The sequence below is a fragment of the Melospiza melodia genome, chromosome 20, assembly GCF_035770615.1.
Source record: "Melospiza melodia melodia isolate bMelMel2 chromosome 20, bMelMel2.pri, whole genome shotgun sequence".
Taxonomy (NCBI): Eukaryota; Metazoa; Chordata; class Aves; order Passeriformes; family Passerellidae; genus Melospiza; species Melospiza melodia.
The window spans coordinates 12,267,915-12,291,150 of record NC_086213.1 but is presented as its reverse complement, the minus strand read 5'-3'; the positions used below and the strand labels follow the sequence as shown (position 1 = coordinate 12,291,150).

Sequence of the window (23,236 nt, the reverse complement as noted above, 5' to 3'; positions counted from 1 at the left end):
CGGCACCTCCTCCGCAGGTCCCGCCGGGGGCGGCTCGCTGTCCCCGCGGCTCCGCGGGGTCCCCTCAGCCCCGACAGCCGCGCGGGGTCGGAGCCGCTCCCCTCCCTCACGGCCCGGCCGCTCTTCCCGCCACCCGCCGTCCCCTCACGGCGCCCGCCCCTCCCCTCCCCGCCGGCCCCGCGCGTGCGCGGAGCGCGGGCCCCGCCGGGCGGGCGGGCGGAGCCGAGCGGAGCCGCCGAGCGCAGCCGTGCCGAGCCCCGCGCAGCCCCGGCATTGTGCGGGCGGGCGCCCCGACACACGGACCGAGCCGCCGGCCGCGCCGAGCGCCGCGTTCCCCGCCGAGCCCGCCGCCCCCCAGCAGCATGTCGGGCCGGTCGGTGCGGGCCGAGACCCGGAGCCGGGCGAAGGATGATATCAAGCGGGTGATGGCGGCCATCGAGAAAGTGCGCAAATGGTGAGCGGGCCGCGCCGCGCCGGGACCCCGCGCCCGCGTCCCCCCGCGCCCCGCGCCGGCCCCGCGCGGGTCCGGGGCTCGCCGGCGGCCGCGGGGGGCGGGGAGCCGGCGGCACCCAGCAGCCATTTCGCTCCGGCGAGTCACATGAAGGCGGCGGCGGCGTGTGAGGGCGAGAGGCGGCTCCATTGTGCGGCCGAGCCCCCTCCCCGCCGCCCCCCGCCGCTCCCCGCGGACCCCGGCCCGCTGCCCCTCGCCGCGGGTCCCGGGCTGGGCGCCTCGGGCATGGGCGGGCGGCAGGGTCGGGCTGGGCGCCTCCCGCCGCCGGTCCCTACAAAGGGCCCGAGGAGCGGGCCCGGGGTGGCTCCGCCGCCCGCTCTTCTGGGTGGAAATAGTGCTCGAAGAAGTGTTTTGGAAAAAAAGAAAACACGTTAAGAATACCCTGTGAAGCTCCCGAGAGTTTATTTTCTGTCGTTGCCTGTTTGTGTGTTGATTTCACCTCCAGAGTTCCCGGGGTTTGCGCGTAAAAGCGCAGCGAACCCGAGCGCGGTCGTCTCCCACCGACGCTCCGGGAGAGAGCGCGAACTGCCCCTGGAACCTCTCGTAAATCGTAAAATTAAAGGTTATACCCCGTGTGAAATAAGTCCCTTTTGTTAGGCCTTCAACGCTTTTTGGCATTTCCCTGCTTTTGTCTTTTTTTCCTTGCTTTTGTTAGAAAAACCCTCACGAGGTGTTTAAACAATACAGTACGGCGGTCGCCGCCGTGCTGTGCATGGTCGGTCCGGGATTTGGGATGGCATAAAGAGCGGTGCCGGTGTGACTCAAGAGTGAATCTTTCTTCCAGCAAGTTGACTGAGACTGTTCAGCAGTCTCTGTGCACGTATCTTAAAATACTTTTCTTTAAACATTTGGAATCCACGGGGAAATCCTTTGCGTTATTGTTACTGTTCATCACTAAGCTGGTTTGCAGCTTTGAAATCAAGGGGACACTTCTATTGTCCTCCTCGGCTCACGCTTTGTTTTCGTTTAAAAAAAAACCCGCAAAACACAGAGTTGAACGTGTTCGTGTGAGGGTGAAATGGATTGTTAAGTTTTAAATGGCCTTGAGCACATGAAGGGTGTTGGGTTGGGGTGAGGCGGACAAAGGATCGGGCCGGGTGTCCGGGAGCGCCGGGCACGGGATGGGCACTGCGGGGACCCCAGCCTTTGTGTGGGAGCCGGGGCAGCCCCAGCCCCGCAGCTCGGCTGCTTTCAGGAGCTCTCTTTACTCGGGTGTTGTTTGTAAGTGCAGTTTGCTGACTGCCGGGCCGGCTTTGGAAGGTCAGAACAATGTGCAGCGGTGTGACAGGACTTTTGTTCCGGCCGGAGCGTGCTTGGATGTGTGGGACTGTTCTGGCTGTAGGTATTTCATTCATGAGCGCAGCACGCTCCCTTTGAATCCTGGTTTGTGGAATTCAGAGAGGAGTAGAAACAGAAGCTTGGCCATTCAACAAAATACCTATTTTTTTTTTTTTTCTTGGCAAGGACTCTCTGCCATCATGCCAGTTGCTATGGCTCTTTCTGTAAAACAGAAATCTTATGGTATAAATAGATTTCTCTACATTTTAACCTTCACGATAGACAACTTGGCTATAGAGGGCTCCTGTATAGTCATGCAGTGTTTCTGTTGATTATTGTCAGAAGTATTGATACAACTTTTTGTGGAAGTATTTACATAAAGCAATTTTCTTTTTTTAAAAGGAATCGTAATTTGAAGGTGAATCTCATGGTTACCCCCCTCCACCTGCAGTCAAATACAGTGGGAAATTAGCTAGAGAGAGTCTGTGTTTTGTGGTTTCAGTGTTTTGAGAAGACTTGGCTTGTTCAATTGAACTTTCCACACTGGCAATTCCTGCATCTTCAGAAGAGCCACATCGGCAATTTCCAAGTGTGCAGTTGCATTTGCATAATAGGAGCAATTTGTTGCCATCCACAGCTCTTCTGTGGAAATGCAGCCCCTGAAAATTAAAATACCTTGTGTCCAGCATTTCCTAGAACAGAGTTTTGTGAGACTTGTGTGCTCGGAGCAGTGTGTGCCAGGGATGGGCAGGGAGGCAGATGGGGCTGGGAACTCCTCTGAGCAGACAGTGGCTTTATCCAAGGCATTATCCACCTGGGCAGGTGTGCAGCACCTTGCTGTGCCTGCTGCTCCCAAATCCCTGTGCTGCCACGTCTGTGGATGTGCCTGCTGGAAGGCAGCTTCCATCAGGGCAGACTCTGTTCCTCAGGAAATCAGTGTTCCTGGACAGCCAGCACTTGGATGCAGATCCCCTGTTTTCCTGTCGCTTCACGGAGCGCGTGGCACTTCTGGTTATTGCTGGAACTTCGTAGTAAACAGTGAAGTTGTTACGTTTTTATCTCGAGATTACTGTAACCTTATCTCCTTTGTTTAAGCCATGCTCATGAATGAGCATCTGTTTTGGAAAACACGCAGCACGTGGCTTACAGAATACATGGTTGCCTTGTGTTTGTGTGGCACAAATGTTAAATTTCCACAGTAAGAGAACAGTTCTACCTTTCTTTAACAGTACTTTCTGTCAGTCTATTTTAAAAAATCCTCTGTGATTATTTTGTTTCGATAAATGGTACAGGATTTTTTTGTCTTTAAAGGTTGATGGGTACATGTAGATTCCAAGTGGGCTCTCAAGAAGAGAGGGGCAAAAACTATTGTGCCCTCAACAGCACTAGAAAAATACTGAAGGCACTCTTGGTTTGTGTCAAAGTCTGATTTGTTAAATGAAGGAAAATACATCTACTGAGAGACAAGGAGTGAGCAGGAGGAAAGCATAAGTGGTAGGATGTCTTGGGAGGGAATGAAATAATTTGCATGGACTGCTGGACTTTAGGGCAGCTGTGCAGACATGTAAGCATGGAGGTCTGGAATACCTGGTGGGGATAGGTAACCCTGGCTTTAGAGAATGCACCAGGAATCAGAAATCCCACTGTGCTGCCTTCCCTTTGAATTGCAGTATTTCTCAGGAGTCCTTTGACCTTTTTCTGACCCATCAAAGCCCTGATCTGACAGGTGATAACACCTCAGGAAGAAGAGGTGAACCTGGACAACTGGTGAAAGTACCTGGAGAAAGCTGAGGGGAAAAGTCCCCACAGGCTGTTTTACCTGGGCCGTTGGCTGGGATCCTGGGCTGTGGCTATTTAGGATTTCTGGGCAGTGCTGCTGTAGCTTTTCTGTTCACTGTCTCCATTCAGACTTGCTAAAATGCTTTTGTGTGGTGTGTAATGCTCTGAGATTGACTTTCTGCAGGTTTTGCTGCTCATGCCTCCTTCTTCAAATAGGCTTTTGCTCTGAAAAGGAGTCATGACACAGAACTCCCTAACAAGATGTCTTTGGAAAAAGGCTGTTTGCTACTCCCAGATCACCTCCCTGCTTTAGCCTGTCTGTGGTGGGTTTTGTCCTAGGACTGTAGTTCAAGCAGTGGCAGTTGAAGTAAAAATATCCAGTGTATGTGCAGGAATGCATTGAGTTCTGTAGTGGCCCAAACACACTGTTACCACGCTTGAATTATGATCCCTTTCTTTTTCCTTGCTTGAATTATTTCTCTTGACTTCAGTGGGAGCTGAAGGTGGAGTTTTGGCACGTGTGAGCCGTGGTTCTCTCTGCTGTGAGCAAGGTGCTTGTGGCCACCAAGCAGGGCTTGCCTTAAGCCATGTGCACATTGCAGGGGACTCCCCAAATGTGCTGTACTTAGATAACCCCAGAGAAAAGGTGTCTGTGACCACATGTCCTTGTCCAGTCTCTCTGCATGGCATTTGATTGGATTTGCAGCCTGTTCAATAAACACCATGTGTGTCTGGGGCTCCTTCACGTTAGTCACTAGACAAACATCTACTCAGCAGTAGGCGTGCTCGGAAAAGCAAGCCCACGCTTCACAAAATCAGTTTTTGTGCATCTGACAGCACTTTTTGTGTATAATAATGGCATATTCTTTCCCATCCCCTTTCTCTTTTGCTTGATCCCACAGGGAGGTCATAATTCTGTGATTTTCACCAAACTCTGTTGCAATGCAAGTGAGTGTGATGTGATAAATTCAGCATTATGACGTCACTTCGTGATCACCAGCAGAAGATGGGGTATGTGGGAGCAAATCCGTGTGTAAATGCAGCTCACTGTGATGAATGGTAGTCGTGGGAAAAGGCCAGACAAGTGGGAAAGCCTTTCCTTGAGTGATATATTGGCAGTAAAGGCTTTCTGTGTCTCTGCCATCAAATGTTTCTGGCACTCACTGCTGCTGCAGAAGCTGCCTTGACACTTTCTGTATAAGTGTAATATACACTGTTGTGTTTGCTCACCCATATATTACTTTTACACGTGGAATCTGATGTTCATCTGTGGAGCTTTAGTGTTATCAAACAAAGTATAAATATATTTGGGAGTCTTGGGTTATTTAGCATGGGGAATTGGGTATATAATGATGTAAGTTCTGAGATATTAGTATGCCTCAGGCATAAGCACTGAAGAAGTGTTGATACTAATGGTTACCCTTTGTACCCTTGGCTGTCCTTTAAATGCTGTGCAGATATAGTTTAGAATTTAAAAATGTCTTTACAAAATTGCAGAAAAATGTAAGGGTTTGTTTCTGTTGCACTGATTAGTTTCTGAATTTACTGTAACTAAAATATCGAAGATACTTCTCAGTGTGGAAGATTAAAAGAAAAAATATTATTGTATATATTTAATTTTCTGTTGTTACTCCTGAGTCATTCATGGAGAAACAGGAGAGCTTTGAAAACAAGCAAAATGTTTTTTTCTGTAAAACTGTGTTTATCAGCTAGACATGGACAAGTAAAGTTGATAATTGCCACATTTTCAGCCTGATAAAGTGTCAGGCTGATGGTGTTCCATTAGCCATCTTTTCCAATCCAACAGTCAGCACAGAGACCAACCTACAGAGAATAACAGGGATGGTGCAATTACAGATATTGCTCAGTCATCACTTATCAAAGGTGGAATTGAGTGATGGGAGTGGAATTCTGGTCAGGACCTCGGGGTGGGTGGGTGCAGCAGACAGGAAAACAGGTGAAGAAACTATTTAAGGTTTCACAACAGAATGAGCACAAGAGTTCATGAGTTCCTCATTCCTATTCCAGCACTGGGCCAGTGAGGATCCTCTATGATTTGTGCAGCATTTCCCAAACTCTCTGCCCTGGGCAGCAGCAGTAAATTGTCAGTCCTCACTGAGTGAAAATCCCTGATCAGCAGCTTGGGATGGTGTCTCTGCACAAAAGAATAAAAAGTGACTGTTCAGGGTAGGAGTGGGTTTGGGGTTTTTGTTTGCTTGTTTGGATTTTGGGTTTTGTTTTGAAATGGTAAGGCAGTAAGTATTACAGATAATATTCTAAGCTTAATTTGCAATAAATGTCATAAATCTTGAAATGATTTTACCCTGTTGATCTTGAATGTCTGAAAGTCATTGCGTTTCTTTGTTAACAAATTTGTGTTTGTGCTGCCAATGCTTTTATTAAGTTTCAGGGGAGGTTGTCTTCTTTTTTTTCTTATTAATACTTTCATGGTCTTAAACTGTCAATACTGTAAATACTTACACAAGTAAAAATATTGGCATAATAGCACTGTGATGTTGGGTTTTCTTTTTAGCCATAGGTTTGCAGGACTGGGATGTTGGTGTACTTCCATCACAAAATATTCCCGTTGTTGTCTGAATTACTGTGTATTAAAATCAGTTAAAAAAATCCCTAGAGCTGAGGGTTATCAAAACTTAAAGTGGTAAGAAGCTCAGAAGAGTTAAAATGTCAGGGCTAACTTTAATACTAGAAGGAAAAAGTTACTAATATAGGTTTCCTCCTGTGTTCTACAGTCTGTCCAGTGAAGATGCTGTGTGAGGCTGCTTTGAGATGCTAACAGGTATCTTGAACTTTTGGTTTTCCAGTGCAGCATCTCTAAGTAATATTTTGCTGTAGGAAAAGACTAAAATCTTGATTTTTTAAAAAAAGCATTTATTCACCTCTCCCCACACCCAAAACAAAACCCCAGTTGGTTTTATTTCCATAATTTCAAAGGTTTTCTTAAGTAGAAATAAATCTAGCTTGCCTTGTATCCTTAAAAAACCCCAAATTATATCATGATCATCTCTTCACAATTAAGTATGCTCTCATTATTGACATGCCCTCATCTCCACTGTCATTTTTATCGCATGTAGAGCTCCAAATTAGAGTGAAATTGGATTTTGACATACTTTAGCCACCTAGTGTACCCAAATGGCTGTGTCTAAACACATTGGGGGAACTCTGCTCTGTGAAGAGCAGTAGGAAAGAAATGAATTTGAAATAGTTTTGGACTTAAATTAAAATATCATTATGGACAGAGCCAAAATATATCAAATAGACATATACAGTTTAGCTTTGCTTTTGTTCTTAATTAAACGAGAAAATGCCTCTTCTAAAGGAAAAATATAAGATTGGCTTTGGTAGCTAAAACAAATAGTCAGGAGGATGTTTGTGACATTTGTACAGTGGGGCTGCTTTTGATTCTGGAGGCCCTTTCTAAAAATGGAGCTATCACATATATGTAAATATATATATTTGGAGTCACATCCAGCTTCTCCCATCCTGCAAAGAACATTTTTAATTTTTTTAATCTATAACTGGATCCCAAATCTATTATTTAAATGTTTATGGGGGAAAAAAAAAAGCCTGAGATCTCATGCCAAATTAATTTCAGATGTTCCTGAATATTTAATGGAATCGGTCTTTGTTGTTAACTTTTAATGGATCCATTTGCAGAGCTGCATTGCAAACCCAGGAACCAGCAGTGGCAATCTGTGACCTGAAAACTGATCCCAGAAACGTGATGAAATTTCTCTGGCATTGTGGACCTTCTGTAAAGCCCTGGTGTGCAGAGCTCAAGGAGTGCATCCCTCAGCCCAGCATCCCTGTCCTGCCCAGCCCTGGGAGCCCCGAGGCAGAGCCACCCTGCAGCCACATGTCCTTCCCCTTTTGTCACCCCTGGGGCTGGCAGGGTGTGCACAGAGCAGCCCAGGCTGTGCTTTCCCCCCTCTGCTTTTCCCCAGAGCTGGGCTCATTCTGCACCACGGCACTGATGGCTCCCTGTGAGGCTCTGCAATGGCAGAGCTGTCTGTCTGTCAGGGGTGTGGAGTGAGCATTAAATTGCCAGCAGCAAATTTCTGCCCCCCAAATAAACCTCAGATGGTCAAAATGCATCTAGATTTCTAATCCCATTAAACAGCTTCATGATAATCAAAACACACTGGTCTGTCTAAACCCTCTTCTGCTGTCTAGAAACTTAAGTGAAAATTGTAGGCATTAAATCTGCATTTTCAATTGCTGTTCTTCTTAACTTTATCTTTAATCCAGATCTTATTACTGCTACTGCAGTTACTCACCCAGTCAAGTAAGAGCCCTGAGAAATCTGGAGGTTAGCAGTGCTCTAGCAAGTTGTGAAATGCAAAGAACAATTTGCACAATGCAGTGCTAAAGACGATGTAATAGAGATCATCCTACTTAATAGCCTGTTTAAATTCTTGACAACTTACAATAGGAGATCACTCTCTTCTGAATCTGAAGTGTAACTCCTCCTGCATTGTAATTTTGTAGGGAGAAGAAGTGGGTGACAGTTGGCGACACATCCCTAAGGATTTACAAATGGGTACCAGTAACAGAGCCTAAAGTGGATGATGTAAGTATCCTGCAGTGTCTTGCCTTTTCCTGACCTAGATGCTCCTGTTTAGGCAAAGCCAAAAGAAATGCTCTTTGATTTTCACTGAGCCTTTAAGCTGAGACTGGTGTGGGTCTTGCAGGCTCCAGGGGGATGTTGATCTCTACAGCAAGTGATGTGGATGGGTGAGTGTGTGACACTGGAGTCAGCTGGGATCAGTTCTCAGATAACTTAAACATGCAGCTGAAACTCAGTTTGAAACCTTTAGTTTGAAACCCTTCTCTGACTAACTGGGAGGCAGGGAGGGAGAGTTATGGCATGGATTATTTCCCCCCCCCCCCCTTTGTGCCTGGTGATTTAAGGAAAGCAGCTGGTTTGGAACAGGGCAGAGTACATATTCTATGTGTGCATCAATGCTGTTCTGCTCAAAACCAGGTGGAAAACATTTGACACGAGTGTAGGAATATCCTGTGGAGCTGGGATCACTTCTATTAGCATGTCCAGCCAAGGAATACAGCAGCAATGCTTCTGTTGTCCTGTGTGTTTTCTCTTGATAAATGTTCTGTCTGTGCATCCTGTTTATGTTGTGTGCACTGTTTGTGTGGTGTAAAAAGAAGGGTAAAAATCAAAGTTGATAGGACTTACAAGTTGGTTTTTAAAATGATTGCTGCTCTCATCATATAAATTGTAATATTGAGATAGAGAGAACACTAACCCAGGATAACACAGTAAATTAATGACACAACAGAAAACACATCCTAACTTTGGTACTCTTTCCTTGGGCTGTCATGTGCTTTTACTTTACCTGAAATATGAGTGAAGACCTATTTGAAAGAAAACTTCTGTATTAATAGATGTGTAAAATGGTGGTGTTTCAGACAAGACACTGTCATGACCTTGTCTTACTCAGACTCCAAATTTAAGACCGATTTTTTTTATTAGGATTGCTTTAAATGAGTTTGTTTCTTTCTGTGCTTTGGTTGTCCCACAGATTTCAGGGACTGTCAGAGTTGTGGTAAACCTCAGGGGTTCTTCCAGTGCTTGGGCAGCATCTCTCTGAAGTTCCCCCTTGGGAATTGGGAAACCTGTCCATTCTTTCTGGTTGTCTAATGTTTGGTCTTGATTTCATTATTTATAGTATATAGTGGGGGAAAATTGTGCTGTCTGTGTGAGAGGGAGTGCAGGGTTTAGGATATTTAGGATCAGGGCTTCTGGCAGTTTTCCTGCTGTTCAGCTGTGCCTGCAGGATGGGTGCTGGGGGACTTGGAAACAGAATTTTTAAGTGAGCTTCTGGAGGAATTTTCAAGGTCACTGCTACCCAAAGTCAGGTTCTCTATTATGAAGAATGAGTTTATATAATGGTTTCCATGTGCAGAGTTTAATTGTGTTTTCTAAGCCATCATCTCTAGGTTGAGGCTCCAGATTTGCAGAAATTGGGACACTTGTTAAGGACCAGTTACACTGGTGTCCTACAGTCATGTTCTTTTTATTTCAAGTAGAGCCTGTTGTGCAGCTGCAGTTGTTTCAGGCTTGGTGTTGGCAAGGTTTCTGTCCTGCTGCTCTGAAAGTTCTCACAAATCACACAAGCATGTATATTTTATATAAATATAATTTATTTACATAAATTATCCCTACCTGGTATATAAGTACTAGGTAGGGATAATGTTGTCTATTAAATTTTGTTGTGGACATCTTTTTATCTCTAATTTCATCCATCCAAGGACCAGACAGTATATTTGCTTTTCACTAAAATAGGAGAGTGGTGCCTTCCCTTATTTCAAGTGGAAGTTGTCTTTGATTTTGGTGAACAGAAATGAAATTACTTCCCCCCCCCCACATACTGCTCCTTAGACACTTGGACATTTCTCTGCACTTCAGTTAGCTTGGCTCTTCCTCCTCCTGCTTGTGAAGGCTGTTCTGGAACCTCACCACTCTGATGGTTAAACCTCTTTAAAAAACACCTGTCAGCTTAAATGGCTCACAGTCACACTCAGTGTTTCTTTTGTGGCAAAAATGTCCTTTTTACCTTTAAAAAGCAACAAAACCAAACCTGAGAGAGATCATGACCCCTCTGACCTTTCATTTTGCAGAGGTAAAGAATTCCATGTGCTCTCACCTCTGTTTCATGCATCAGCAAGTAAAATCTGGCTTCTCTAAGTAAAAATGCAGTTTAGAAATAAGCTTAATAATTAAAATAGAGAGAAAAGTCCCTCCAGATGTCACTTGTTGAATTTCTTCTGCAGTCTCAGACAGTGTTTGATTGTGGTTCAGTTCCTTCCCTTGTTGGAGGACAGTCTCTGTCCAAAAGGGTGGGCTCAGAGCATTCTTCCTGGAGTCAGGCTCTGAATTGTCTCCTCAGCAGGCAGGATCTCCACAAGCAGTGCAGCTGCTTCTTTTTCCTGTGAGTCTGATTACATCACCTCCTAATTGCAAATGCTGCATCCCTGAGCAGCACAGATTCCCAGGGATGGATGCCATGGTCCCTGGGCAGCACAGATTCCCTGTCATGGATGCCATGGTCCCTTCTTTGTTTGCATGTGGGAGCAGGTTGGGACCCACAGCTCATGCAGGGCTTGTGCTCTGTGCTTTGGGTCAATCTCATTTTTCTTAATCCATCTTTCAGTTTTTTTAAATGAAGAAACAGCATTAGTTGTGGAGGAGGAGGAGGTTTTAGTTGGGGTTGTGAGCTGTTCTTACAGAGGTGCTCAGTGGGGAGGGTTTTACACAGCAATGTGGATTTCTCTGCATGGCCATGGTCTCATGTGTGTGTGGTGCCTTTTGTTTTTCAGAAAAGTAAGAATAAGAAAAAGGGCAAAGATGAAAAGTGTGGCTCTGAAGTGACCACCCCAGAGAACAGCTCCTCCCCAGGGATGATGGACATGCATGGTGAGTGGGAGAAGGTCACACCCAGTTCCCCTCTTACACTGCTGGCAAAGTGTAAACCAAGAGCCTCAGATCCTCCACTGCTCTGATGGATGGACTTGAATCAAAATGGAAAACACCATCAGATACTCACTTGGTACCTTGGATCAAAATGGAAAACACCATCAGATACTCACTTGGTACCTTGGATCAAAATGGAAAAACACCATCAGATACTCACTTGGTACCTTGGACTTCTCTTCTGTGGATGTACTTACAGTTGTTTATATATGGGATATGAGTGTAAGGGAAAAAACTTGTCAGTGGAGTTAAATGTGAAAATAAAATTAGAAATATCTACCACTCTAAGCACTGCACTCAGGTGCAGTAATACCTCAACAGTTTGCTGCTTGAAGAGCCAAAAATCCCCCAAAGGCTTAGTGGGACCTACTCTAATTTAGGCAGGTTTTGTACTTATTAACTCTCTTACTGATTAAGGTCAAGAGAATTCTGCAAGAGCCAAGAAAGCAAGCTCTGGTTCTGTGCTGCCTTCCTTCTGCTGCAGCTTGAAGAAATTAACTGCTCAAGAAAACATTTTTTGTTTGCCAGTCAGGCACCATGAGGTCAATTTTATTTCACTTTAATTTTTAAAAAATGTTACTTTTGAGTGTTAGCCTGATGTTTATTACAGAGCAGCTTGCACAGCTCAGCTCTGCTTCAGCTTTTTACCTTCTGGGTGTTTGGGTAACAATTATGGCAGAGAATGCAGCACTGTTAGAGCTGATAAGAGAGGATCACTTTTTAGTGGGGTGTAAATTTTTAATTTCAGTTTTATTTGCATTTGTGCTGCCTCATTGGTTGCTTTTTGCAGTGCTGACAGCAAGTGAGGTCTTGCAGTTAAAGGATGAGCAGGGGTTTTGCAGGTCTGGATTAATTTTTCATCTATTTCAAACCTTTTAACTTTTGCCTTGGTCAGATAATTTAATTTTTTAAAGTCTTGATTCTCCCATCCATGAGGTGAATGTACTACTTGATTTTTTTATCACTTATCATCTGTGTTTTTAACTGTACAATTTCACATTGTACAATTTTGTAATAAATTTAATCTGAATTGACTTCAGGCTGCTCTGGAGAGAGGTGATCCCAGCAGCAGCTCTGTGTTCCTGAAGTCCTTTGGATGTAATGGTTGTAGAGATGCAGAGGGAGGTGGATTGACTTGTATTCTAGTAATTTAATTAATAATATTTTGCAAGGTGTGTTTTCTTTAGGGAGCAGGAACTTCCCTCTTGGTTATCCAGGGATGTTAGTCTGGTTTAAAGGAAGTTGGACCCCAGTGCTATGTGTAAAATAATAGCTGAGTACTTAAACCACTGTCACAGGCAGAATATTTCCTGTTCACTACAGATCTGTGTTGCAGAGGATTACTGGGATCCAAGCCTTTGAGGGCTAGAGAATATTCTGGACAATTATAAAAACTGTTGATATTGGGATTTGATGTTACATTTCACCTTGAAGGGGTTTTGGGTTGGTTTCTTTTTGACCTTCAGGAGTCAATTAAAAAATATCTGCTTATATGAACATTGGAGTGATGGGTATTTGGAAATGTGCAGCATGAACTTGCTCAGCCCTGTGTTATGTGAGACTGCCACTTTGGTTGATCTGCTTTACTCATATTACAAAATTCTGGGCTCTTTTGCATCAGATCTGAGTAAAACACTCTTTGGTTTAAGATATAAAATTAGAATTAGATTTTTAGTAGCTGCTTGGAAACTCTGTAGGCTGGTGTGGAAAGAAGTTGAGTGTGTAGTGTGAGTCTAAATGATTAAACTTGATCCCTAATGAGCTAAATTATATCATGTGTTATCAGGGAATAATGTGGAAGCATTCAGGTGTGCTTTGTATCCTGTCAGATCAAACTGGGTTGGTTTCCACTCTTCTGTTCACAGATGACAATAGCAACCAGAGTTCAATAGCTGATGCTTCTCCAATCAAACAGGAAAACAGCAGCAATTCCAGCCCAGCCCCAGAGCAGAACTTGGCAACACAAGCCGACGGCACTGAAGTCAAGTCTGACGAAACTCAGGCAGAGGCAAAGGAGCAGCCTGGTTCAGAAGGTGAGCTGGGAGGGCCATTTGAAAGCCAAACAAAAAAAGTTATCCTTTAGTGTGTTATTTATTTGCTTATCCGCTTTAAGAACTGGAAAATAATAATTTGAAAGAGATGGTTTCTGAATTTTCGGCATTTATGTGAAAATGGGCCATAATTTCTCTGACCTGCTGGTGATCTTTCATACAACTGGAAAGGTCACACTGACATTCAGGGTTCTTTTCAGGGAGAAACAAACAAAATACTGGTTTATTATTCTCAAATCTCAGTCTTGAAAGAATAAATAATTTAAAATCATCTTTGAAATGGCTGCTACCATGTAATCACACAAGTCCTGGAAGGTATTAGTTTGTGTGGATCTCTGGAAGTTGATGCCCTAGTGTGACAGTAAAATAGAGGTGAGATACTTTGAAATTACTTTTTACATTTTGTAAACTATAATGCAAGCTTTCTTTTCTCTTAATCCTGCTTGCTACTTATTCAGAAGTTAGCTCTGAGTTCTGTCCTAATTTTCTGAAAGCATTACAAGATTCTATTGCAGTTGTGGACAGATTAAAAATACATGTGGGTTAAGGGATTGTTCTGACCCTCACTCTTTAAATGGTATTTTGGGTAATTGAAACATGCTCTGTATTTATATTCTTGGGAAGATAACTTTCTTTGTCCTATTATAACAGATAAAAGATGTCCTTAACACCATTCTAATGATTTGGTTGCAGAATTCTTCCCATACCAAAGCAATTAAATTATGCTCTCCTGATTTAGTTCTTCACTCAGTAGCTCGACTGACCAATTTAAATTTAGAAGTTTTATCTTGGTAATGCCAGAGTGCTCAAATATGTTAAGTGTTGTCATTTTTAACCGGGGTTAAAATTTGACAACAGAACCATCACCAAATTGGAATAAATCAGAGCAAATAATACCTCCACTTGCATATTTGGCCACAGTAAAGAGTAAGGATTTACTCCTTGGTTTAATATTATCTGAACCTGCTTATGTGAAGCTGTTGCATAGCATGCAAGTTCCCCTGGTTAAATTTAGGTTTAGGGAAAATCAAACCAAGTCCTCTGGATTGAGAGCCTGGTATTGTAAAATGAAAGGGAGATACAAAAGCAAAAAATTCCTGTTATTAATGCAGGTGTTTTCAGTTGGTTAAATGCTGTGTTAAACAATTTATTAAACATTTATCTACCTTGTTGTGATCAGTCAGAGCCCTGCAGTTGGGACATTATTCAGCTGGACAGGGTTAATGACCTTGCCTGTCTCATGTTACTCCACTGAAATGAGAGAGATTCCCCTAAGCCACTTTGTGTGGTCAGAAATGCTTAATGAAGAATGAAATAAAACAGGTGGATTAAAGCATTCTGCTGTGTGAACAAGTCCTGCAGGCACTGGAATAGTTTGAGGCTTGGTGGTTTCAGGAAGGGATCCCCTTGGCCAAAGGGCAGCAGCAGGCTGAGTGTTCCATCAGGAGCAGCTGGAAAAGAGCAGCAGTGATGGGCTGGGGCTGGATTTGTCACAGGGAGATGGGAACATGGCCAAGTGCTCCTCAGCTCAGTGGGGGCTGAGACATACACAGCAAAAATCAAAACTCAGATTTCTTTGGACCCTTGGGACTTGTTTCTGTATCAGCATGAAGATGCTTTTGTGGTGAGACACGGACAGGAAGAGGATTCTGCCCGAGTTCACTGAATGTGATCTTTGAGATGCTCGTGATGAGCATCACTTTGTCTGGAATTCAGAAATGCTTGTGATGCTTTTTATACAGTACACAAAAATATCCATTACTCACTGGTTATGGCATCTTCATTAACCAAAACTGTCCAAAAATTTTGTTTGATCTTGCATTTCTCTTAATATGGAATAAATTCATAAAATCTTTGGGTCAGGAATCTAGAAACACATTTTACATGCCCCTGTCCCCTATTTAAAGAAATATGTGCTTTAACCTTGAGTCTTCTGTAAGTCTTGTTTTGAGAGAGGGAAGGATTTTAAAAACAAACAAACAACAAAAAACCCCCAAAACAAACCAAAACCCAGTGAAAGCTGGAAGCAAGTAACAGCTGTAATAGGCTTGAGGAATTCTTCACACCTGTCCACCAGAATTTAAAAAAAACGATTTAAAATATATGGCTGAATTTTGATTCCGGTAACTTTATTCTCTCTGCTTAGCCACAGTTTTTAGATCCATTATTTGTAAGACTTCAGCCTTTTGCTTCTGGTTTGAAGGAGTTCCCTTGCAGTCCAGACTGGTTTGCTGAGGGCTCAGACCTCATCTTTAAGGCTGTGCAGGAGCTTGGCTCCCTCTAGGGTCTGATCCCAGGGTCTGTGCTCCAGCAGCAGGAAGGAAAAACTCAGGCAGCAGCTGGGTTGTGATCCTGGAGTTTGAGCTTAATTCATCATATTCATACACTTATTTGTGTATTTTTATTAGTGGTTACAGTGTGGGTGAAGTGGTTGTGCTGGGGATGTTGCTGATGGGAAGACATCCTGCAAAGCTCCTGCTGAAAGCTTTCATTTGTTTGCTTAAAATTATTTCTTGCCATTTCAGATACCTCTGATGAACAGAATTCACAGTCTTCAATGGAAAATTCCATGAATAGTTCAGAGAAAGCAGAAATTCAGTCCTCTGGAGAAAATGATTTAATTACAGAGGCATCTAAAAACTCTCAGGTAACTTTAAATGCAATAGTCCAATTGCATGGATCTTGGAAAAGTTAATTTTTAGTTAAAAGCAAATATAAGGAGGACAGCTGTGTATTTCCATTAATTTGCAAAGTGAGGACCTTTAGTAAAGCAGCTGTAGAGTATTAAATGTGCCTGTACCTGGTTTTGTGGTCCAGGTGACTGGCTGCTTGAATCTCACAGAATTGGAACAGTAAAACCAGATTGGTCTGATGGATTTCTTGGTTTCTTAAACCAGACCATGTTTTTAAGTGAATATTAACATTTTGCATTAATAAATTGCTTGGAACAAACCTACTGGACCCTTTGAGGACCATTCAGAAGTAGAACACCTTCTATAAAGGTAAATGTTTATGGCAGTTAGGAGAGTTAATTTGTGGATGTTTGGGTGTTTGTTTACTCACTGAAACACTGAAAAATTCTGGGTGGGTGGGAGGAAGAAATGATCCTTGCAGTTGTGCCCTTCTGAGGGCAGGACAAGTGCAGATCCTCAGGCAGATCCTCCCTGCTCCTCCTGCTTTTCCTGTGGGTGCTCAGTTTCACTGCACCCTCCATCGAGGCTGTTCCTTGGAATATTCACTGTGGGGTTTAGCCTGGAAATAGGATTTTGCTCCTTGTAGATGACAACAAGTGCAAAGCTGCTGAGGTAAGATGTGAGTAGAGGAGTGATTTCAGGCAGCACTGGGACATGTTGTGGCATCCAGGGATGCTTTGTCTGGGACACATCACACGCTGGGGAATTGTTTGTTTGATGTTTGTGGTGCCTGAACTTCAGTGCAATGATAACGTGGCTGTTTTTCTTTTCCCCCTCATTAAGGACTCTGAAGGAGTGCCACCTTCTAAAAAGATGAAAGTAGAGGCTTCCCAACAAAATGTTGAAGAGATTTAGACTATAGATTTTTCTGGTCAGTTTTTATGTAAGGTACATCAATGGGCTTAATTATAGAACAACCTTACTTAAGCATCTTCTCTTGGATGAGGACAGAACTCCTAACTTTTCAAGTTACCAAGCAAAAATCCAAGAAAGCCTAACAAAGGTTTAACTTCTCAGACACTGAAAACTTTTTCCTGTGAAACAAACATTGAGAACTTTTAAGTTACTGTCTCTGAATTGGTTGGAGTAAACAACTCAGGAGGGGTCTACGCACTGTTTCTAAAGTCAAAATTACAATTATGTTGCTGCTGTATTTTTTTTTTCATTTCTCTATTTAACATTGTAAGATATTTAAGGATGGTACAGGTCAGGTATTAGCTTTCATGTGAAGTTCATTGTTCTGGCGTGATGTCTGCTTTTGTTTTGTGCCTTGTGTTCTGAAAACAGTGCTAACTTTTAAAAGTTGTTTTGCAGCTGTCTCCTTTGCAAAGTGGCCTATGTTTGCATAATGCCATGTAGTAAGGCTTTTTTTTTTTTCTTTTTTTGTTTGGGGTTTTTGTTTCATTTTTAAGTTTTAAATCCCTGGTGCTTAAATTTTTAAACAACTACAAATCAGGAAGCCATTTTCACTCTTGGAGTCCAAGGAGAAAAAGGAGCTTGATATTTTATTTTAGCAGCTATAGTGGAGATCTTTTATTGAATGCATGGCATTCGCAACTGTAAATTTGGTCTTCTAAATACTTAACTTCATCAGAAGTTAACATGATCTGTTTACCATTTATAGTCCAGATCTGAATAGATATTCTAACACAGGCACTTAAAATACTTAGTATTAGGTCCAGATCTCTGTACTGGGTACAACTTGCTTTACAGGAAAGTTCCACTATGTACATAAATAGGATCAAAGGGATTGATGCACAGTGAGTTTATTTTCAATTGGTCTTTTTTGATATCATGTTTTCACTGAACTGGATTTCATTGTACTGTTTCATTATGAGATGTTTACTTCTATGTTCCAGGAAAATACTGTATTGTGGGGGGGGGGGTTCCTTATTCTCTTTCAGCAAGTCTTGTAAATAAGCCTTGTTGTTTCCATAGTCCAGTTCCTAACTGCACTTAGGAATGTTCCTTCTCTTCCAATTAACGTTGAAGTGTGCTTATGCTAACTGAACTAATGGAAAGGCACAAGGTAGGTGCAGCTCCCCTCAAATTCCTGGCAAGCAGAAGTGTGGAACCATCTGCATCAGGTCATGAGGGTCTGGTCTTCCAGTAGTATTTGTACTTCCAGGGAATAAGCCCTGATCTCCCACTTCCATGCACACTCATCCATCCACGTGTCCATCCGTGCTGCTGGCTCGGGCCCTTGCTCTGTCTTCTCCTGCTGTGGGAGATGGAATTTGCAATTTCAAATAAGATCTCACAGCTCTGGAAATGGTTGAGCGTAGTTTGTAAGCTGAAAAACTGTAAATACTTTTTTAGATGAAAAAAAAAAATAAAATAAAAAAGAAGTTGCTTCCAGTTGATAAGGTTTTTTCATAAATTAGGTTTGTGAAGCTTATATAGGTCTGAATTCTCCAACAGTGAAAATGGCTTGCACTTAGACTACTGCATTACGTTTGCAATTACCACTTTATTAGGAAAAATAATGAGGAACTGGGGGGAGGGAAAAGGGGAGGGAGGAGTGGGGAGCCAATACTGACCTTCCATAAGATGTTTGTAGGATTGAACCCCAAATAACCTATGACACTCAACTTTTCCTTTATGTTGAAATAAAACATTTTGGATTTTAACTGAATAAAATTTGATTGCAAATCATTCATGAAAACAGCATGCTCCCTAATAAGATTTTGGGATTTCTGGTCTGATCATGAAGTCCATTAACATTCTGAAAATAAGGAAATGAGGAGCCAAAAACTGAATTTGCACAATATATGCAATGAAACGGTAGAATTCTCTCTTGAATTGTGTGTATGCCTAAAATGTGGATAACTGGTCCATGATGATTGATTTGTATGTATATTACATTCAGATTTAAGTGATATTTTGTGAGAAGTTCTATTGATATATTAAATGGGCAAATCTAGAAGGATTCAAACTTTTAAATATTTTTGATTTACTAACTTTTCATTATTCTTAATGCTAAAACAAAACAAATTGATGCCACCTTGGACAAGTAGTCGTGTTTACTAATCCCTCTCTTCAGGTGCATCGCAGCAAGTTTTTAATTTTCATTTTGTAGACGTATCCAAGGGAGTAAATAGACTTTTCATTTAGGAACTAATTCCTGTACTTTAGGAAGAAATAAAATATATAAATAGCACTAAAAATACCTCAAATTTTTCATTAGATAGAAACATTTATTGGCATTATTGACATCAACCAGGTTTAATTATAAACTTCCTTTTCTCTCCTGTGGCTTCTGCTCAGAACTGTTCATTGTTCTGTGGCTAACGAGACAAGGCATCATAACCATCTTCCTAGAGGCTTTATTTCTGAGGTAGAAATCCTTTATTTACAGCTTCTACAGAATGCATTCAGATCTTTTATTTTAACCAGAGATTCTAGTGACAACAGACAACTGAACAAGCAGATAGATTTGGGTTCCTTAGACCTGTTATTGTCAGTCTCTGAGGGAAGAGACTTTGACATTATCTGGTATGAAGAAATCCAAAATAGTGTATAAGACTGTTATTAGTCTTTTTTTGAAGTGCCTGATAACATTTATGGGCCAACGGATGTGATTGAACACATTTTAATGCCAGAAAGTACAGATGGGACCAAACCAGAACATGGAATTCAGATCCACTGAGGTTTGAAACCAGATCTAAATCCAGCTTTTTTTGGCTTGGACCTATCTCTACCCAAAACTTGTTTTATGAACTCACTGTAAAAGGGTTTATTGAAAGCATTGAGAGGTGGAGCAGGAGGAGAGATGTAATTTTTTTCAAGATGACTGAAAGTTCTCATACAGCTGATGTTTTAGAAATAGTGCAAATATCAAGAAGTGCTTCCTTGCTACAATGCTGAATGTTGGAGCTTCAGTTACAAATAAATAAATAAATAAAATAACAAAAAATATGAAAAAAAAAAAAAGAAACTAGAAGCAAGCAAGTAATTTAGCTGAGTTTGTGGAACACGTGGGAAGGCCTTCCGGATAATCGATTTACTCAGCCAAACATTTTATAGCAGAACTATTCCTTGGAATTTTTATGCTTGGGAAAGTAGTTGTTAAACATTCCAAAAAGTGCTGGCACTTACAAAACAACAACAAAAAATAAAATCAACAAGGCAGTATAAAATATCGGTTTTGGGTGGCTATCTTCATACATAAGCATTGTCATGTTTTGGAATGTTCTTTATCTCTAAGGGCCTGTTAGAAGGTGTAAAGAATTTTGTTTTCTTCAATACCTAATCGTTTTCCATCTTATGATTTGTGTGTGTGTGTTGTACAGCAGTATAATTTTTCACTTATTTATTCCATCGGTAGTTATGGTTTGTACAATGTACAATGGTTTCATTTCAAAATAAAATAAAAAATCACAACATGGACGCTGTGTGAATAATTTTTATCAAGAAACCTAATCTCACTTCGGTTCCTTTTGGTTTTTTTTTTTTTTTAATTTGCAATAAATTTCTGTTTTTATAAATGGTATTTTTAAATGTGCATTCTCTGGTGTTGTCTTGTTTGGTAAAGTATAAAATGATCCACCTTTGAGAAGTCCAAAGGTGTCTTGATAATTGTTTGGTGGGGCAGGGGCAGGTGGTGGTTGTAAAAACAACAGATATGACCAGTGTAATTACAGCAATCTGCAGAATAATTTGGTAGTTTAAGATAATTCATTTACCAAATTCCTCGTTTGGTTCTCGGTTAAAATGTTGTGGTACCTTAAATTGGAGGGGGAAGGGAAGGCAGAGTGTGAAACGTGCTTCAGTTTGGAAACAAGCTCGAGTTCAATGATTGCAAGGGTAAAACTCCTGAGGAGTTTTGGAAAGATTCTTTACATTCAAGATGGATATAAAGTGTCCAGCTTATTTTTAGTGTTCGGTGTGCTCTGTCCCAAGGTGGCCTGCAGTTCCACAGGCAGCTGGACTGCCCTGCTGGCTGGTGAGCCCCAGCCTGCTCCCACCTTGGCTCTCTCACATTTACTGGGGTGCTCCTAACATCCTTAGCAGCCCCTTTAAACTCACTAGCCTGGGAAGGAAGCTGCTTTAGTCTGGTTTCTTTCCTTCTCCAGATTAGTGAATTAAACCAGGAGACACGAATCAAGGAGTTCCATACGGGGTGGAACTGGAGAGAGAGGACAGGACAAGTAGGAGCAAGGCTGTAACTCAAGATGGGTCCCAGGAGGAAAGGCCTCTGAACAGGTAAGGCTGGTGCCAGGGAGAGAGCAGTGGCAGCCTGGAGCAGGGCAGGGCTGGAAGTTTTCCCTGTGGTTTCCTGGGAAGTTGTCCCTGTGGTTTGGGAGCAGGATGGGCACGGACTCCTGCACTCAGCCCCAGCCCAGGCTGTGAGTAAGATCCCTTGAGCTCTTCCCCTCATCAGTATGGAAATGCTTATCTTCCTGTCTGTAGATTTGGGAGGATAATCTCACCACTAAGTGGTGTGGAATACACTGTGGGCATTGAACAGCTTGGGTGTCTCTGTTCACAGTGTGTACTGCAGTTGAATTCCTCCTGTGCTAAAAGCCTATTTCAAGGAATTGGTGTTGTTCCTTGAAGGAACATCAGCAGAAGCTGGTGGCCTGTGTTTCACCTTGAACTGTGGATTGATGAAAAACAGAAAGAAAATACATACTCAAAAGATGTTTTCTTTTGTTTCCCTGTGCCTCCTGGAGTTCCTTGCTGTGGAGCAGGAGAGGATCCCTGGCAGTCTTGAACTATTACTGATCATCCAAGTGCTCATTTAAAAGGGCAAACCAAGAGATCTGTCTCCAAAATTCAGTGGATTTATTTTAAATAATGCCTCTTTCCTTGCATCTGGCAGAAAAAACCTGAAACTTGTGTTGTAGCTTAAACCTGCTGCCCTTTCTTTAAATGATGGTGTACCTTGAACTCTTCCTAGAAAATTGCACTGCAACCTAACGATTTTATTTTAACAAGTCACCTGTCTTTTCCTGCAGGAGGAAACACTGGCTTGCTTAGAATTTAGTGAGGTCAGTGTACAGGCTGTTGTTATGGAAATACTTTATACAGTGCTGCTAATGATGTGATTTTTTTAGCTCAGGATTAGTTCTTAACAAACTACATGGAAGACTTTTAATAGGTATCATTAAACTGTGAGTGTTGTTTTGAAAGGTTTTAAATTTTTTTGTACTTAAAATATTCTCAGAATGTCTTGCTGGGACACTTTTTTTTTTTAAGCAAATTTTAATATAAGATAGCAATAACCTGATTTGAAGCTAAATATGACTGGCCTTTTCTTCTGGTTTTTAAAGATCTGAGACAGCTCCCACATGATGTGGTCATTCCTTACTGTTGCTTTCATGTATGGGGAAGTGTTTGACCTACCACTCCTTCCCTAAACACAGGGATCAGTCTTGATTCCATGCTAATGGGGAATGTCAGATCATTGCATGGGCGTAATTGGGATATTGCAGGGATATTGCAGGGATGCCTCTTCTTGCCCAAGACTTCTCTCAATCTCTTAAGTCTCTCTTGATCTTATTTCTGGTTTAACACACCAGAAAAAGTAGCATGTGGCTGTTGAATATTTGGAAGCTTTTTCCCTCCTGAGGGTGGCTATGTAGAAGAGCCATTTCCTTTTTAAGTGTGAGGTCCTATAACTGAAATGATATATGCAATTTAGTATAAATGCTTTGGAATGTGTGTCCTAGGATCCAGCTGCTCCTCTGGTCATGGAGGTTTACACTGCAGGGCAAGTTTGGGATCTTTTCTCTTGACTTTGTGTACACATAGTGTACACAATGTGTACATTGTGCTGTAGGATGATGCTTTTATGTTAATCTACAGGACCCATTTCTTCCTTTGTGCTTTTAAGAAGGATGAAATCTGACCTTTACCACCCCTGGAACAACTGTGGCTCCTTTTATGTGCTACTGAGCAGGTACTGAGTGAGATGTGAGCCACCAGCCTGGCAGCAGAAGCTCCATGTCCTGATCTCTGTGACTCTGCAGGTCTCCAGCTTCTCTGGCTGCCCTGGCTTCTTGCAGACTGCTCCTGGAAAAATATAAGCAGTTTAGTGTATTAATGACAATTTTAAGTATTTCTAGCACAATTGTTCTCTCAACATTCTTCAGCCATTTCTGTGCTGTCCTCTACATCTCGTGTTCCTCACAGTCCCTTAAGTTTAGGAATGTTTTCCATAATCGTTCGGGCTGGAACGGGAGATCACTCCCTGCCCAGGCAGGGTCACCTGGAGCAGGTGACACAGGAACACATCCAGGTGTGTTTGGAATATCTCCAGAGAGGGACAATCCACGGCCTCCCTGGGCAGTTCCAGAGCTCTGCCACCCTCAACCTAAAGGAGCTGTTCCTCGTGTTGAGGTGGAACCTTTCGAAATTTAATTAAGTTTAATAAAATAAATAAATAATTGTTCAGCAGGATGGAAGT

At 42.3% G+C, this 23,236-nt stretch overlaps 1 protein-coding gene across 4 annotated transcripts; it reads left to right on the top strand.

The window, feature by feature from the left end:
- Positions 1–320: 320 nt before the first annotated feature.
- BCL7A (BAF chromatin remodeling complex subunit BCL7A) lies at positions 321–20,214 on the top strand. 4 transcript variants are annotated; one of them, XM_063173043.1, is made up of 8 exons: positions 384–454; positions 6,322–6,368; positions 7,247–7,354; positions 8,078–8,159; positions 10,928–11,024; positions 12,947–13,114; positions 15,658–15,779; positions 16,609–20,214. In XM_063173043.1, exons 3-8 carry the CDS (start codon positions 7,314–7,316, stop codon positions 16,678–16,680), a joined length of 582 nt encoding a protein of 193 aa, XP_063029113.1. In that variant the 5' UTR covers positions 384–454; positions 6,322–6,368; positions 7,247–7,313; the 3' UTR covers positions 16,681–20,214. The 4 variants fall into 4 exon arrangements, with proteins under 4 accessions (XP_063029110.1, XP_063029114.1, XP_063029113.1 ...); XM_063173042.1 differs by lacking the exon at positions 384–454 and adding an exon at positions 4,471–4,579; XM_063173044.1 differs by lacking the exons at positions 6,322–6,368; positions 7,247–7,354 and adding an exon at positions 4,471–4,579 and having other exon boundaries at positions 353–454.
- Positions 20,215–23,236: the final 3,022 nt, after the last annotated feature.